This window comes from Schistocerca gregaria, chromosome 11 (genome assembly GCF_023897955.1).
Source record: "Schistocerca gregaria isolate iqSchGreg1 chromosome 11, iqSchGreg1.2, whole genome shotgun sequence".
NCBI classification, from domain to species: domain Eukaryota; kingdom Metazoa; phylum Arthropoda; class Insecta; order Orthoptera; family Acrididae; genus Schistocerca; species Schistocerca gregaria.
This window is the reverse complement of record NC_064930.1, coordinates 56668166-56687058: the sequence shown is the minus strand read 5'-3', so window position 1 is coordinate 56687058 and position 18893 is coordinate 56668166. Positions and strand designations below refer to the sequence as shown.

The window sequence follows — 18893 nt, the reverse complement described above, 5'->3', positions numbered from 1 at the left end:
AGAAGAAAAACAAACCAGAATTATACAGATATAAATAACAGAAAAATATAATGTACTAACGAAGAAAGTTGGAGCGTTTACATGGGGAAAAACGAAACACTACCCAAAGGCAATAAAATTTAGTATACAGTAAGGCAAAATTTATCGTATGGACAATAATACCACTGCTCATATGCGCCGTTCCGGTGTGAGCATATGGCCGGGCTACTTTTCCGCTCCCCGCCTCAAATTTCCCACGGTGCTAGAGAGTCACGCGCGGCGCGAGAAACTGCGCCGCTACCACAACGCCGCGCGACCTGGCGCAGGCGCGTGTCGCGTCCCAGTCGCGTCGCGTCGCAATTTCCGCGGTCCCATTTGACCCTGTGATGTTACAAAAACACGCGCTGCGCTGCGCTGCGTCGCGCTATACGCGTCTCAATTTGCGCGTAGGCTTATTAGGTGGCTCCATTGCCCACCTGATGCTCAAGCTCCGATGACAAGCAATCGCACCTTCTCAGCTTGTACATCTTTATGGGCTTCTAAATCTAAAAACAAAGTTTTCAATATCACTTCTTGTCCGTCACGTAAAAACTGCGCTATCAATTCTTCAAACACTGTGAAGCAGATAATCGAACATCAGGCAGAGGCGTTCCTAACGATCTTTGAATTCTTACACTTACTGCCCAGTTCTTCTACTACTTAACTGTCTCTGTTGCTGATAATAAGACTCTCAAACCCACGTCCAGCCATCCTGGTTCAGGTTTCCGTTACTCCCCAAAATCGCTCTAGGCAAATACCGGGATGGTTCCTTTGAAAGGGCACGGCCGACCTCCTTCCCGATACTTCCTTAATCCGATGGGACCGATGACCTAGCTGTTTGGTCCCATTTCCCCAGCAAACCATTCAACGTATATTATGTGATCAAAAGTATCCGGATACCACCCAAAACATAAGTTTTTCATGTAAGGTGCATTGTGCTGCCACTTCCTGCCAGGTACTCCGTATCAGCGACCTCAGTAGTCATTAGATATCGTGAGAGAGCAGAATGGGGCGCTCCTCAGAACTCAACGGACTTCGAGCGTGGTCAGGTGATTAGGTGTCCCTTGTGTCATATGTCTGTACGCGATATTTCCACACTGCTGAACATCCATAGTTCCACTGTTTCCGATGTGACAGTGAAGTGGAAACGTGAAGGGACACGTACAGCACAAAAGCGTACAGGCCGATCTCGTCTGTTAATTGACAGAGACCGCCGACAGTTGAAGACGGTCGTAATGTGTAATAGGCAGACATCTATCCAGACCATCACACAGGAAATCCAAACTGCATCAGGATCCACTGCAAGTACTATGACAGTTAGGTGGGAGGTGAGAGAAGTTGGATTTCACTGTCGAGTGTCTTCACATAAGCAACACATCACGCCGGTAAATGCCAAACGATGCCTCGCTTCGTGTAAGGAGCGTAAACAATGGACGACTGAACAGTGGGAAAACATTGTGTGGAGTGACGAATCACGGTACACAATGTGACGATCCGATGGCAGGGTGTGGGTATGGCGAATGCTCGGTGAATGTCATCTGACAGCATGTGTAGTGCCAACAGTAAAATTCGGAGGCCGTGGTGTTATGGTGTGGTCGTGTTTTTCATGGAGGGGGCTTGCACCCCTTGTTGTTTTGCGTCGCACTATCACAGCACAGGCCTACATTGATGTTTTAAGCACCTTCTCGCTTCCCACTGTAGAAGAGCAATTAGGGGATGGCGATTGCATCTTTCAACACGATCGAGCACCTGTTCATAATGCAAGGTCAGTGGCGGAGTGGTTACACGACAGTAACATCTCTGTAATGGACTGGCCTGCACAGATTCCTGACCTGAATCCTATAGAGCACCTTTGGGATGTTTTGGAACGCCAACTTTGTGCCAGGCGTTATCGACAGTGTTAACTTTCCTCAGTGCAGCACTCCGTGAAGAATGGGCTGACATTCCCCAAGAAAGCTTCCAGCACCTGACTGAACGTATGCCTCCGAAAGTGGAAGCTGTGGTAAAGGCTAACGGTGGGCCAACACCATACTGAATTCTAGCATTACCGTTTTGGCGCCACGAACTTGTAAGTCATTTTCAGCCAGGTGTCCGGATACTTTTGATCACATAGTGTGTGTATGAGCAGATATAGTCGTCCGGGAGCCGTCTTCTGGTAAACACCTGTGTTAAACGGAGATGATCAAATTTCTACCAAAATTAAGAAATTCACACGGTTGATGGGTTCTCGTGTCGTTGACGAAGAGCGATTACAGTATTAGGTATTTTGTGAATGTTGGTAAATTGTGAGTGATTTATTTAAGGAGATATTTGCGTGTGAAGATTTCATGTGGTGCATAAACTCCTCGTGGCGTGTAATTGCGGATTACGAGACGTTATGGCAAGCACCCCTTTACAATAAACCTACAGAACGACTCAGTGTGTCAATAAGTTGTTTAAGGACACTCAGAATATCGGGTCGAATTAAGTATCTTCTGCTGCTTTTAGGCATGAACTTGTAACAGACAAACGCCCGCATCTCGTGGTCGTGCGGTAGCGTTCTCGCTTCCCACGCCCGGGTTCCCGGGTTCGATTCCCGCCGGGGTCAGGGACTTTCTCTGCCTCGTGATGGGTGGGTGTTGTGTGATGTCCTTAGGTTAGTTAGGTTTAAGTAGTTCTAAGTTCTAGGGGACTCATGACCATAGATGTTAAGTCCCACAGTGCTCAGAGCCATTTGAATCATTTTTTGTAACAGACAAACATTGCGTAATTCCGTAACTGATATCGGGATATTAAATACGGACTTGATACCCGTTTTCTGTGTTTTAAAGACAATTAACCAATATAAAGAACATTTTAGACTTTTTTGAACAAGTCATGCAAGAATAGTATTACTAACTCTCAGCTACTGCCCACTGGAGTTACGTTGCTTTCGCGTGGTAGCGATGTGGTCGACTTTTCGTCAATGCTGCTTTTTTCGGCTACCATCGCAGAGTTAAGGGGCAGACAGCCTGAAATCTATTCTGGTGGCTGGACTGACTGTTTAAAGGATAGTAAGAGACCGACCCGACCCGCTGCAGTGGGCAAGGAGTATAGTGGCATAATAACGTTGACCCTTCAGCGTACCGTGTTGAAAGATTTGGTCAGTACTCCCATGAAACATTACCCCTTCCCACGTCATAACATCTGAACCACTGCAGCGATCATTTTCGATAGCTGTACTCTCACGGCGACAGATAATACAGCTAGAAGCATTGTCGAACATGATCGTTTTGGTGGTTCCATACTCATTGTGTGGGGGAGGTATAATTTTGCGTGGGTGTTCTGACCTGCAGCGTTCATTTTAGATAGCTCTGCTCTCATGGCGGGAAAGCCATAATGTTGCATGGGTGTTCTGACCTCCAAATCTTTGAACAGGGTCTACTCATCTGTCAATGTCATTAGAGACGCTGTATTCTTCCCATATGGCGTGCTATTGGCCCTGACGTGATATTTATGCATGACAATGCGCGACCCCACATCGGACTGCAAAGGTGGGAGGGGGGGGCTCTCGGAACGAGAGGAAATCCGGCAATTGGACTGGTCTGGCAGTTCCCACTACACTTCTGGCGATTAAAATTGCTACACCAAGAAGAAATGCAGATGATAAACGGGTATTCATTGGACAAATATGTTATACTAGAACTCATATGTGATTACATTTTCATGCAATTCGGGCTGATAAATCAGTACCCAGAACAGACACATCTGGCCGTAATAACGGCCTCGATACGCCAGGGCATTGAGCCGAACAGAGCTTGGTTGGCGTGTACAGGTACAGCTGCCCATGCAGCTTCAACACGATACCACAGTTCATCAAGAGTAGTGACTGGTGTATTGTGACGAGCCAGTTGCTCTGCTACCATTGACCAGACGTTTTCATTTGGTGAGAGATCTCGAGAATGTGCTGGCCAGGGCAGCAGTCGAACATTTTCTGTATCCAGAAAGGACCGTACAGGACCTGTAACATGCGGTCGTGCATTATCCTGCTGAAATTTAGGGTTTCGCAGGGATCGAATGAAGGGTACAGCCAGCGGTCGTAACACATTTGAAATGTAACGTCCACTGTTCAAAGTGCAGTCAATGCGAACAAGAGGTGACCGAGACGTGTAACCAATGGCACCCCATACCATCGTGCCGGGTGATACGCCAGTATGGCGATGACGAATACACGCTTTCAATGTGCGTTCACTGCAATGCAGCCAAACATGGATACCACCATCATGATGCTGCAAACACAATCTGGATTCACAATCTGCGACATCGTCGCGAAAAACACAGTAACCCGTATATTTAATAAGTTTCCTTTCATTTACGTCTATGGTCACAATCTTTTTGTTTAACAGATTGCGGGTTTCGGACATTAATGACCATCACCAGATCTGTTTCATTACATTACGACTTTGTTTTTATGAACCGTAAATTAAAGGAAAATTAGGAACTGGATTCATCCGAAAAAATGACGTTTTGCTATTCGTGCACCCAGGTTCGTCGTCGAGTACACCATCGCAGGCGCTCCTGTCTGTAATGCAGCGTCAGAGGTAACCGCAGCCACGGTCTCCGAGCTGATAGTCCGTGCTGCTGCAAACGTCGTCGAACTGTTCGTGCAGGTGATTGCAGTCTTGCAAACATCCCCATCTGTTGACTCAGGGATAGAGACGTGGCTGCGCGATCCGTTACAGCCGTGCGGATAAGATGCCTGTCATCTCGACTGCTAGTGATACGCGGCCGCTGGAATCCAGCACGGCGTTCCTTACCACCCTCCTGAACCCACCGATTCCATATTCTGCTAACAGTCATTGGATCGCGACCAACGCGAGCAGCAATGTCGCGATACGATAAACCGCAATCGCGAGAGGCTGCAATAGGAACTTTATCAAAGTCGGAAACGTGACGGTACGCATTTCTCCTCCTTACAGGAGGCATCACAACAACGTTTCACCAGGCAACGCCGATCAACTGCTGTTTGTGTATGAGAAATAATCGATCTTAAACTAACTTACGACAGAGGTGGCGCAGTGGTAGCACACTGGACTCGCATTCGGGAGGACGACGGTTCAATCCCGCGTCCGGTCATCCTGATTTAGGTTTTCCGTGATTTCCCTAAATCTCTGGCGGCAAATGCTGGGATGGTTCCTTTGAAAGGGCGCGGCCGACTTCCTTCCCCATCGTTCCCTAATCCGATGACACCGATGACCTCGCTGTCTGGTGTCCTCCCTTAAAACAACCGAACCCAACTAAAGTAACTTTCCCATTTAGTGACACTGCCAAGCAGTATAGATAGATGAAACAAGGAGGAAACATAGAAAAAAAGTGCTGCATTGTAATACAGAACTGAAAGAAATACACAATGAGACGAACAGAAATGTCACTTCCGTTCAGAGACAGTAGTAATTTTTGATGGTTCCTTCGACATGGTTGTTAACAGCGTGTCATCACTACGTATGGCAGCTCTGCAACGTGCTGCCATCCTGCCCACAAGGTTGGTAACGAGTTCTTGTTGCAGGGCATTGCATTCCTCAACCAGCATGGTTGAGAACTGGTGAGTGGTCGTTGGTGGATGTGGACGTGCTGCAATACGTCTGCGCAACCCACCTCACACATGTTCCGTAAGATCTAAGTACACTACTGCCCATTAAAATTGCCACACCACGAAGATGACGTGCTACAGCCGCGAAATTTAACCGACAGGAAGAAGATGCTGTGATATGCAAATGCAGCTCGGAGACCGTGGCTGCGGTTACCCTTGAAGCTGCATCACAGACAGGAGCGCCTCCGATAGTGTACTCGACGACGAACCTGGGTGCACGAATGGCAAAACGTCATTTTTCGGATGAATCCAGGTTCTGTTTACAGCACCATGAAGGCCGCATTCGTGTTTGGTGACATCGGGCTGAACGCACATTGGAAGCGTGTATTCGTCATCGCTATATTGGCGTATCACACGGCGTGATGGTATGGGGTGCCATTAATTACACTTCTCGGTCACCTCCTGTTCGCATTGACGGCTCTCTGAACAGTGGACGTTACATTTCAGATGTGTTACGAGCCGTGTTCTCTATCCTTCATTCGATCCCTGCGAAACCCTACATTTCAGCAGGATAATGCACGACCGCACGTTGCAGGTCCTGTACGGTCCTTTCTGGATCAAGAAAATGTTCGACTGCTGCGCTGGCCAGCACATTCTCCAGATCTCTCACCAACTGAGAACATCTGGTCAATGGTAGCAGAGCAACTGGCTCGTCACAATACACCAGTCACTACTCTTGATGAACTGTGGTATCGTGTTGAAGCTGCATGGGCAGCTGTACCTGTACACGTCAACCAAGCTCTGTTTGACTCAATGCCTAGGCGTATCAAGGCCGTTATTACGGCCAGAGGTGGTTGTTCTGGGTACTGATTTCTCAGCATCTATGCGCCCAAACTGCGTGAAAATGTAAATGCATGTCAGTTCTAGTATAATATATTTGTGAATACCCGTTTATAATCTGTATTTCTTATTGGCGTAGCAATTTTAATGGCTAGTAGTGTACGTTCTGAAGTATTGTCACTGGCAGAATAAACTATAATGGTTCAGTCTTTCTGTCGTTTCAATGGAGTGGAGACAGCAACATTATGGTCACCGAGTTGGTAGTAATAACAGTAAGTTTATGGAGAGGGGGTTGGTGTTGACTTGTGTTTACTCTACCTAATGAGTGACACAAGAATTTGGGTTCAGATACTGTAGTCAGCAGGTAGCGCAATGCAACAACAACGTGACTTACCGGAAGCTGTGGCATGGAGAGCGACAGACACAGAGGGAGGTGGCTGCAGCTACTGGAGTGTCCCAGTTCCAGGACCTGGACACGATTCCAGACAACAGGAACCGTTAAGAGACGGCAAGGCCAATATCGTCCACATGAGCAAGACACGACCGTAATCTCAGGTTAGCAGCCACGCGAGACAGGAGGCTGACTGCAACTCAGCTGCAACGCACCCTCCAGACAGCTACGATGCCCAATATCAACGAAAAAAAAAAGTCCGAAATCGCCTTCGGAAATGTGGCCTCTATGCACGGAGGTCTACGTTGTGTGTTCCATTAAAACCACGACGCCGTTTAACCCGCAGAAACTGGGTGGAAGAACATTAGGATTGGAGTTGTAACGCATTGCGCCGGGTGCTGTTCACAGATGAATCGAGATTTGTGTGTTCAGCCGGACAATCGTCGTTACCTGGTCTGGAGAGAACGTGGAACTCTGAACAATCCTGCTTACAAGCAGGAACCATCACCATATGGTGTGGGCAGGAGGCAGTATTGGCGGATGTTCGGACCTCTATGCCGTTCAGGTTGGCACTTTGACTGCTCAGAGGTATAGAGCTCGTTCGACCTTTTGTTGTGCCCTACGCTGGTGCCATAGGAGATGGGTTCCCTCTGGTGGACTACAATGCTCTTCCCCACGGAGCTGCACTGGTGGACGACAAGCTTGAACTGAGGGAATTGAACGAATGGAGTGGTCAGCTTGTTCACCAGACTTAGCCCCGATTGAGCATGTCTGGGATGCACTTGGCAGACGCATTGCAGCCAGATCGGCACCTCCCAGAACGGTTGCAGAGCTGGCTATTGCACTCACGGAAGAATGGCCAAATATCCCCCAAGAGCTGATTGATAACCTCATGTGTGCAACTGTACTGGCCGTCCAAGGTGATCATACAGCGTATTAGGGTAGCCCTATGGTGTCTCGCTCTACGTAAACGCCATGTAAACCTTAAGTATACAGTTAACACAGCAAAATATCGTACTGTATCACACACAAATTACAACTGTAATCGATATCTGAATAAAATACGTACCGTATGTCTATTGTGTATGATATCTCACCTGATCCCCTAATTGTCTAGAGCAGTGTAGTTTGTTTGCAAAATTCTGTGATCAAAGTAAATAAATGATAATAATGTGTGTGAAATCTTATGGGACTTAACTGCTAACGTCATCAGTCCCTAAGCTTACACACTACTTCACCTAAATTATCCTACAGATAAACACACACACCCATGCCCGAGGTAGGACTCGAAACTCCGCCGGGATCAAAGTAAATATTCACCTACCAGTAGGATCCGAACAATGTAACACAACTGCTGATGCAGCAGCTGTTTTCCAAATTATTAACTTACTAATTTAGTCGATTAACGTTAGATGGCATAAGCATGAGCAGCACTAAGGATTGTTGTGATTCGTGAAGGTTCTCTTTCATAATGAGATTTACGGAACATGACGGATGAGCGAGTCAAAAATTAATGACATATGATGCGACCAACCTTAACAGGCACATGATTGACTGTAGCTGATCTCATAAACCTCTGGTATCCCTCCGTCTGGTTCGTTGCAACTGTGACCAGCAGAAAATCTGAAACAAACAAAATATGCTAACGTTAATTTCTGAGCCTACACACCTTGCTGAACATCGTTTGGCAAAAACCATTTGCGAAGTCACAAATTGATTTACATCCAAATTGCATTTGTTCCTCGCTGGTGTACTACGAGGTGCATTAAGTTCTAAGGCCGCCGATTTTTTTTCTCCGGACTGGAAAGAGATAGAAACATGCGCAATGTTTTAAAATGAGGCCGCGTTCATTGTCAATACGTCCCAGAGATGGCAACACCGTACGGCAGATGGAATTTTACCGCCAGCGGCGAGAATGAGAACTGTTTTAAACACTTAAAATGGCGACGTTTTCCTTACTCGAACAGCGTGCAATCATTCGTTTTCTGAATTTGCGTGGTGTGAAACCAATTGAAATTCATACGCAGTTGAAGGAGACATGTGGTGATGGAGTTATGGATGTGTCGAAAGTGCGTTCGTGGGTGCGACAGTTTAATGAAGGCAGAACATCGTGTGACAACAAACCGAAACAACCTCGGGGTCGCACAAGCCGGTCTGACGACACGATCGAGAAAGTGGAGAGAATTGTTTTGAGGGATCGCCGAATGACTGTCGAACAGATCGCCTCCAGAGTTGGCATTTCTGTGGGTTCTGTGCACACAGTCCTGCATGACGACCTGAAAATGCGAAAGTGTCATCCAGGTGGGTGCCACGAATGCTGACGGACGACCACACGGCTGCCCGTGTGGCATGTTGCCGAGCAATGCTGACGCGCAACGACGGCACGAATGGGACTTTCTTTTCGTCGGTTGTGACAATGGATTAGACGTGGATGCTATTTTTCCAATGCAGAAACAAAGCCAGTCAGCTCAATGGAAGCACACAGATTCACCGCCACCAAAAAAATTTCGCGTAACTGCCAGTGTTGAAAAAATGTTGGTGTCCACGTTCTGGGACAGCGAGGGCGTTATCCTCACCCATTGCGTTCCAAAGGGCACTACGGTAACAGGTGCATCCTACGAAAATGTTTTGAAGAACAAATTCCTTGCTGCACTGCAACAAAAACGTCCGGGGAGGGCTGCGCGTGTGCTGTTTCACCGAGACAACGCACCCGCAGATCGAGCTAACGTTACGCAACAGTTTCTTCGTGATAACTTTGAAGTTATTCCTCGTGCTCCCTACTCACCTGACTTGGCTCCTAGTGACTTTTAGCTTTTTCCAACAATGAAAGGCACTCTGCGTGGCCGCACATTCACCAGCCGTGCTGCTATTGCCTCAGCGATTTTCCAGTGGTCAAAACAGACTCCTAAAGAATCGTGGCGTCAGCGTTGTGAAAAATGTGTAAGTCTGCATGGAGATTACGTCGAGAACTAACGCCAGTTTCATCGATTTCGGGTGAGTAGTTAAATAGAAAAAAAATCGGAGGTCTTAGAACTTGAATGCACCTCGTATAAGGCAGAGTTTACAGGCGTACGTGTACCTCATCAGCCCACCCCTGGCTCTGAGCAATCCAACCTCCTACTGCTGCAGCTTGGAAAGGGTGATTACTTCACAAAAGGGGAGGAGATGGTGAAACTTTTACAGAAGTTAGATAAACTTCGGAGTAAGAAAGGGAAGCTGTTGAGTACACTCACCTTCTTGCTGAGATGCCATGACGAAGGTATTACTCCTAATTTTGCCAGATTTATTGATTTTCTTAATAGTAAGAGAGCTAATAGGATTAAGGAACGTGCAAGCCAAGCACTTTTAAAAGAACGCATTCGTTTTACCCGCAGACAGCTGGATATTGTTTCCAAAGATTTATTTTACTTACATTTGAACTTGTCATCGCAGTTGCCGGTCGGAGTGGCCGAGCGGTTCTAGGCGCTGCAGGAGCGCCGTTACCAGACAATCCTCGAAATTTGAACGGCTTCTTTCTCGTTCTACAGCGGATAAACGTCGGCGTACTGTGATTAATCTCTCTAACAAGGCGTTGGATGGGCCCACAATGTCGGTATCGGAGAAAGGTTTAAATTTCTCGCCCACTCCCAAGAGACTTGCAGTCACAGAGTTCATATGCTCTGTAGAAGAAGCAGTACACAGGCTACCCGAAGGATCAAGCAGAGGAAATAAGGCAAGAACTGTCCCAAACATTACAGCGGACTCGACCACCACGGGAAAACATCTCTTCCGCAGAGAGAGCAGCCATTCGTTCCCTGAAGAATGATGATCAAGTAGTAGTTTTACCAGCTAACACAGGGAATGTCACGGTTTTAATGACGCGGGATGATTATGTCCTAAAAATGGATTTACTTCTCAACGACGCGGAGTACAGAAGATTATCTAATGACCCCACATAAAGGATCAAACGTAAGACACTTTCACTGCTGGAAAAGAGTTCGTTGTCAGATGATTTACGTAAGAAACTTCATCCTGGTGCTGCCGTTCCGCCTAGGTCGTATAGTGTGCCTAAGTTGCATAAGGAAGGGGTTCCTCTACGCCCTATTGTTAGTAATTTGGGTGCACCCACTTATAACCTGGCAAAGTATTTATGATCTGTTCTCAGTCCATTTGTTGGCAAGTGTGAACACCATATATCCAGTTCGGTGGATTTTATTCGACGATTGGGATCTTTGAAGTTGAGTCCTTCAGATCTGTTAGTGAGTTTCGATGTGGTATCCCTATTTACACGAGTTCCTCTGGAAGAGTCCCTCAGTTTGTCCAGTGAAAAACTGGATGAAGAGCTGGTGTGGCTTTGTCGTCATGTGCTGACTTCCACGTATTTTTTATTTAACGGTAATATTTTTGAACAGAATGACAGAGTGGCTATGGGTAGTCCTTTGTCACCCATAGTCGCCAATTTATTTATGGAGGACTTTGCGGACATGGCACTGAGGACTTCAACTTTGCAACCAACGTGCTTCTGGAGATACGTGGACGATACCTTCTTCGTCTGACCGCATGGATGTGATGATCTTAACAGATTTTTGGACCACTTCAACTGTCTTCATCCCCGTATCATATTTACTATGGAGGTTGAAAATGATGGGATGGGGGTTTCATAAAAAACCAGATGGAACTTTGGGACACAGTGTTCACCGAAAGCCGACACACACAGATTGGTATTTGCATCCACCATACCAACGCAATGGCGTCCTTAAGACTTTGGTACGGAGAGCATATGCCATTTCCGATGCAGACAGCTTAACCCAAGAACTTGAGCATTTGATGACTGTTTATAAGGAAAATGGGTACACCGAGAAGCAGATCCGTCGGGCTATGGAGTTTGCACCATCTCCGGAGGAACATAGATCTGTGGCCTTTCTTCCTTATGCTGGAGGCTTATCGTTTGAGACTGGACGAATTTTAAGGAATTTTAACATTAAGAGTGTGTTCCGTCCACCGTCTAAGATAAGGGCACTGCTCGGCTCTGTGAAGGATGATTTGTGGCTTAGGAAACCCGGGGTGTACAAAATTCCGTGTCAATGTGGGAAAGCTAACATTGGCCGTTCGATTCGCACAGTGCATGACAGGTGTGTGGAACATCGCCGTCATACGAGGCTACAACAGCCGGAAAAATAGGCGGTAGCAGAACACTGCCTAAATGAGAGACAAAATATGAAATTTGAGGAAACTGTGGTGGTTGCCAACATTTCCGGTTTTTGGAACAGTGTCTATAAAGAGGCGACTGAAATTAGGTTGGCTGATAATTTAATCAACAGAGACAATGGGTTTCCTCTTAGCAAGACGTGGAATCCTCTATTACCTCGCATCAAAACTGAACGTTCTTCGGTGCGGCTTTGATAGCGATATATCGTTGCCAGCAATGTTTCACTAAGGGCGGAGCCACCTCCCTGTCTTGGAGGGCAGAAACCGTGATGGGCGGCGCATGCGCCGTGTACTGAACGGTGGCCTGTATAGGACGTCGATTTGCAGCCTGGCGTCAGTTGTCAGCGGGACTCATCAGCAGAAGCAGCATTCCTTAAAGATGGCGACCAGTTGGATCGCCGAAATAACGAGTCAAGATGATTTTAGGATCCGGCAGCAAACCCGAAGAGACTTTCACCACACGAAATTATTTTTCGTCCATTTTTTGACAAACACTCGACTTCCTTGGTTCACACGAATGCCAATCACAAAGAAATGGACCAATATGGCTGGAACTTAGTATGCCTTCTTTCCAAAGATGCTACTAACTAAACACGATCTCGATACGCGCCAGTGATGCCATCTCTCGGACTTTGCACGGACTTTTCAAACGCCCCTCGTACGTATATCTAATTTTACACTACGTTACTTCTTAGCATACTACTGCTGCACCACCAAAGCATCTCTACTTGTAATGGTTTTTACTTAGAGAAGGAACAGGGGACATCTAAAAAAAAATTAAAAAAATAAATAAAACAAAAAAAACAATTTGAACATAATTTTTGAAAAATCATAACTAACTGATTATTTGTCTGTGTAACTTCCTGGCAGATTAAACCTGTGTGCCCGACCGAGACTCGAACTCGTGACCTTTGCCTTTCGCGGGCAAGTGCTCTACCGACTGAGCTACCCAAGCACGAATCACGCCCGGTACTCACAGCTGTACTTCTGCCAGTATCTCGTCTCCTACCTTCCAAACTGGGAAGGAGGGAGACGAGATACTGGCACAAGTAAAGCTGTGAGTACCGGCCGTGAGTCGTGCTTGGGTAGCTCAGTCGGTAGAGCACTTGCCCGCGAAAGGCAAAAGTCGCGAGTTCGAGTCTCGGTCGGGCACACAGTTTTAATCTCCCAGGAAGTTTCACATCAGTGCACACTCCGCTGGAGAGTGAAAATCTCATTCTATTTGTCTGTGTACTCTGATCCTGGTTCAGTAATCAGAAAAGGGGTGAAATTATACACTACTGGCCATAAAAGATGACAGGCATCTCATCCGCACGGCTGTAACGGATCGTGCACCCACGTCTCGATCCCTGAGTCAACAGATGTGGAAGTTTGAAAGACAACAACCATCTGCACGAACAGTTCGACGACGTTTGCAGCAGCACGGAGACCGTGACTGCGGTTACCCCTGACGCTCCATCACAGACAGAAACGCCTGCGATGGTGTACTCGATGACGAACCTGGGTGCACGAATGGCAAAACGTCACTTTTTCGGATGAATCCATGTTCAGTTTACAGCATCACGATGGTCGCATACGTGTTTGGCGACATCGCGGTGAATCCACACCGGAAGCGTCTATTCGTCGTCGCCATACTGGCTTATCACCCGGCGTGACGGTATGGTGTGCCATTGGTTACACGTCTCGGTCACCTCTTGTTCGCATTGACGGCATTTTGAACAGTGGACCTTACATTTCAGATGTGTTACGACCCGTGGCTCTATCCTTCATTCGATCCCTGCGAAACACTACATTTCAGCAGGATAATGCACGACCACCTGTTGCAGGTACTGTATGGGCCTTTCTGGATACAGAAAATGTTCGATTGCTGCCCTGGCCAGCACATTCTCCAGATCTGCCACCAATTGAAAACCTCTGGTCAATGGCGGTCTCGTCACAATACGCCAGTCACTACTCTTGATGAACTGTGGTATCGTGTTGAAGCTGTATGGCCAGCTGTACCTGTACACGCCAACCAAGCTCTGTTTGACTCAATGCCCAGGCGTATCTAGGCCGTTATTACGGCCAGAGGTGGTTGTTCTGGGTACTGATTTCTCAGGATCTATGCACCCAAACTGCCTGAAAATGTACTCACATGTCAGTTCTAGTATAATATATTTGTCCAATGAATACCTGTTTATCATCTGCATTTCTTCTTGGTGTAGCAATTTTAATGGCCAGTAGTGTACTTCCTAAAAATTTCAGATCTCTGTCTCTCAAAGGTTATGAGATAATGGGTCATCAAGATTGCAAATTTAACACTGAAGGTATAGGACGTGCGCACTCCCCTTAGGTTGAAGGCATTTCATCAGCTAATGAGGAACCTCCGCCGTGCCCGTATACTGGCCAGTCGGGACACGTGAAAGTGTGACCGCAAAGAAAGCGATCGGCCGCATAAAAGGCGCGGGTAGCGTTTCCAATCAGACGAGCGACGCCCGCCGCCGTGCCGGACGGAGCAAGAAGTCAGCGTGACGGGAGGGTAGGGGAGGTACGTGATGCAGCTGCGCGGTCTCACAGCCTGGGCTACTCAGCCGGCACGCCGGAAACGCGGCTCAAGCCACCGAGCGGGAACACCGGCGAGGAAAAACCGCGACACGCTTTCTACCAGCGACGCTACTGACTTGCACCGAACGAGTTCGCAGTGTCACCTCGTGCCTTCTTCACGTCGACTTTTCCGAGCGACGCTACGAGAATGAGTTGCATTTTTTTTCACTTTGGCGCGGAAGTAACGTGGTGATGTTGTCAACCTGAAAGTTGAAAGTCCTTGACTATTTTAAACGCGGTCATTCTGGAGCCGGTATCGCCTTACAAGCACTAATCTAGGGTTGGGTTCTAAAGAGGGGAGCATCGCTGGGTTTAGTTTGTCAGCCCTCCACTACCCCTGCCCAAAATATAGTCGCTATCACTCCAGTTTTCACATTCCACCATTGCCTACGATTTACATGTTTTCGTATATTCATAATAACCAGTAACCCTCTACAGGGTGTTACAAAAATGTACGGCCAAACTTTCAGGAAACATTCCTCACACACAAAGAAAGAAAATATGTTACGTGGACATGTGTCCGGAAACGCTTACTTTCCATGTTAGAGCTCATTTTATTACTTCTCTTCACATCACACTAATCGTGGAATGGAAACACACAGCAACAGAACGTACCAGCGTGACTTCAAACACTTTGTTACAGGAAATGTTCAAAATGTCCTCCGTTAGCGAGGATACGTGCATCCACCCTCCGTAGCACGGAATCCCTGATGCACTGATGCACCCTGGAGAATGGCGTATTGTATCACAGCCGTCCACAATACGAGCACGAAGAGTCTCTACATTTGGTACCGGGGTTGCGTAGATGAGAGCTTTCGAATGCCCCCATAAATGAAAGTCAAGAGGGTTGGGGTGGCGGTGAATCGAGGAAGTACAGTACATACTGACGAAACTAAAATGAGCTCTAACATGGAAATTAAGCGTTTCCGGACACATCTCCATGTAACATCTTTTCTTTATTTGTGAGTGAGGAATGTTTCCTGATCGTTTGGCCATACCTATTTGTAACACCCTGTATAACTGGCAAGCTAGCAGATGGAGAACTACGAGGTGCAACAATACAGTAATGAGACTGCTTTTCTTTGCAAGATGTGGCAACCTTGCAGGCTTGCATAGGCATAATATCTTTGACCTTGGTCTATATGCTTCTTCTAGTCCAAGCGGCACATCGATGCAACTGCTGAGTCGTGAGTTGTGCTGTAATAAGTTAACACGTTTCTGTGTCTCTCGTCACGGAAATGGAACCGCATAATATTGAGCAACGGTATCCCATTTCTTTTGCGTTAAATTGGGTGACAACGCGGCGACAACTTACGGTTAAGCTTCAGAAGGCTTTTGGAGAGGAGATTATGTCAAGAGCTCAAGTTTTTCGTTGGCATAAAATGTTAATGAAGGCAGAACGAATGTTGAAGATGAAGAGGGCAGTGGACGACTGTCAACGAAATGCATGCTTGTATGTTTCTTTGATTCCAAGGGAAATGTTCATAAAGGGTGGGTGCCTCCTGGATAAACAGTTAACCAATAATACTACAGAGAAATTTTAGAAAGACTTCGTAAAAGAGTTCTTCGTGTCCGTGGCCACATTGCTGATAATTGGATTCTGCGTCACGATAATGCGACATCCCATACTGCTCTGTCACTACAGCAATTTTTAACCTCAAAACAAATATCAGTACTACCACAGTTATTCACCAGATATCGCTCTGTGCGACTTTCTTCTATTTCCAAGACTCAAAACGGCGGGTTAGGGACACCATTTTCAAACAACACAAGAGGTCAAAAAAGCTGTGACGAGAATCTTGGAGGATATTACAGAAGATGAGTTCCAGAAATGTTACCATCAATGGCAGAAGTGCTGGAAAAAGCGTGTGCAATCAGGAGGGAACTACTTTGAACGATACAGCACTAAACTTGACTAAAACGGTAAACAACATTTTTTTCACATCAATTTTATTGTCGCACCTCGTATAAATATAGACGTCTTCAAATTATTGGACTAAAGATATTTTTTCCAGAACTTTACATTTATTACACATTTACATCCACATACAGATTATATTTGTACATTCAATACATTGTCTGCATGCCTTTGTTCTTAATCAACATTTTTATCCTGCTTGGCATAGTTTTTATTAACTTTGCACATGACATTTTAATATCATTGTCATGGTACCAGATTTCCTCTAGTTTCTCCATCTTGTTTGTGGTTATTGCAAAATTCCTTATCCTCTCTTTCACAAAAGCCCATAAATTTCCAATAGGGTTCATATCAGGGTTATTCCACGGTCAGGGCAACACTTTCAGTTGCTTTTCTTCCTAGTACTGGGAAACACTTTTGGCAAGGTGCCCCATCACGCATAAAAATGGCATCTTCACTACGAAACCACTCATTTATTTGGGGGAAAAGTTCCTTTTCTAGGATTTCTTTACACTGTTCTTGCCTCATTGGCCCTTCAACAACCCGTAATCTGCCAGGGCCTTTCACGGACATCATGCTCTAGACCATAACGGAAGTTATATGGATATGGTGTCTTGTCCGTTATAATTATCCGGGCTGTTATGCCGTGGTCGGTTTAAGAATTCTGTGTCAATTCCCAACGTTTCGTCTCCGACTGCGGGGGACGTCTTCAAGGGGGTCCGTAGATCGATGGAAGGTCCAACACAACCACTGCCTCGCCAGTGGGTGTGTTGGGCCTTCCATCGATCTACGGACCCCCTTGAAGATGCCTCGCCAGACCTTCCATCGAGCTACGAACCCCCTTGAAGATGTCTCCCGCAGTCGGAGACGAAACGTTGGGAATTGACACAGAATTCATCAAGCGACCACGGCGTAACAGCCCGGATAATTATAATGGACATGATATTTCCGGCCGTGAAAGTCTACATTTTAGTATCAGATACTGACCATTGATGGATGACCTGCAGCTGTCTAGAACGAAATTAGAATTATATTAATACTTTCAGCTGCTGGCGGGCGTTGATATATATCAACGGGGACAGGTGAAAATGTGTGCCCCGAGCGGGATTCGATTGGGATCTTCTGCTTACATGGCAGACGCTCTATCCTTCCGAGCCACCGAGGGCACAGACGATAGTGTGACTGCAGGGTCTATCTCGCGCACGCCTCCCGCGAGACCCACATTCTAACCTTAAACGTCCACACACTACATTCGTAGTGTCCCTACCCAACACACTCATTACTCTTGGAAGACATTCTTACCAAGTCCCGTAGAGTTCGGGTAATACGTGTGCATCCGCACGGAAGAAGGAGGTCATGGCCGGTATTTCCAGAACTATATGACGGGCGTTTTTATGTATCTCGCGGGAGACGTGCGCGAGATAGACCCTGCAGTCACACTATCCTCTGTGCCCTCGGTGGCTCGGAAGGATAGAGCGTCTGCCATGTAAGCAGAAGATCCCGGGTTCGAATCCCGGTCGGGGCACACATTTTCACCTGGCCCCGTTGATATATATCAACGCCCGTCAGCAGCTGAAGGCATTAATATAATTCTAATGACGGAAGTTGGATGCTTCACACATTGTTGCACACACTCAGCTTTGAACTGTTCTCCAGGTCTGCGACGATAATACTGGCTGCTTTCTTCCAGCACAGTGAATACAGTCATTAAAATTCTTCTGGGTATTATGACGCGTCATTGCTAAAAGCTAACAACAATAATATACTAAACTCGGCGTTTCGACCGAATTGCAACTGCCTTCCTCAGGGCACGACACCGGCCGCGGAAGCCTACGTTCTTATAACAGTGAATACAGATTCATCACTGAAGCATACCTTAAGCATGTGTACGAAGTTGCAAGTTAGAAAAGTTGGGAATACTAGCATAAGAGACATCAACAGTCCCAAAATTCAAATGTGGATTTCTTCAGTATCAAGAAAACATCACAATTTCAAGGGAAAATTCCTAACTTTAGAGATCAGACCTACTTAATTTACCATATCATTGCACGTACCTTAGCCCAGTCCTCACTTCTCTGCTCCTGAAGTTGTTTAGTGCACTGCAATCTTTTGGTTTTCGTGGCAGGTGTGATTTCTGTTCTTTCCTTGATCGGCATGCCTTTAAACCACATTCGAACAGCATCCTCATCACTGCCACAGGTGAAACTTCAACACACAAACCTTTCAGCCTGTGGCTCCTGTCTGTAGAAGTAAGTTTACGGTTCACTGTTGCTATGTATCAAAGTCTTCTCATTGACCTAGGGCTACTGTTTCTTTTACGTCCACATTTTGCTTTCCTGTTTGGCTTGTATTCACCACCTTTCTGCACTGAAAGTTTGATTCAGCTGGCAGTTTTTTTTGTGGTGTTC

General features: G+C 46.5%; 1 protein-coding gene and 1 non-coding gene across 4 annotated transcripts in view; one reads left to right on the top strand and one right to left on the bottom strand.

Annotated features, from left to right (window-relative positions):
* The window catches only part of LOC126295284 (procollagen-lysine,2-oxoglutarate 5-dioxygenase), a 508510-nt gene that overhangs the window by 332892 nt on the left and 156725 nt on the right, over positions 1 to 18893 (bottom strand). For all 3 annotated transcript variants that reach the window (XM_049987713.1, XM_049987714.1, XM_049987715.1), the window contains one exon: positions 8332 to 8420. In XM_049987713.1, the coding sequence (XP_049843670.1) occupies positions 8332 to 8420 (89 nt within the window). The remainder of the gene's footprint in view (positions 1 to 8331; positions 8421 to 18893) is intronic.
* Trnat-ugu (transfer RNA threonine (anticodon UGU)) lies at positions 17936 to 18010 on the top strand. The gene has a single exon. It is a non-coding gene; the product is annotated as a tRNA-Thr (tRNA).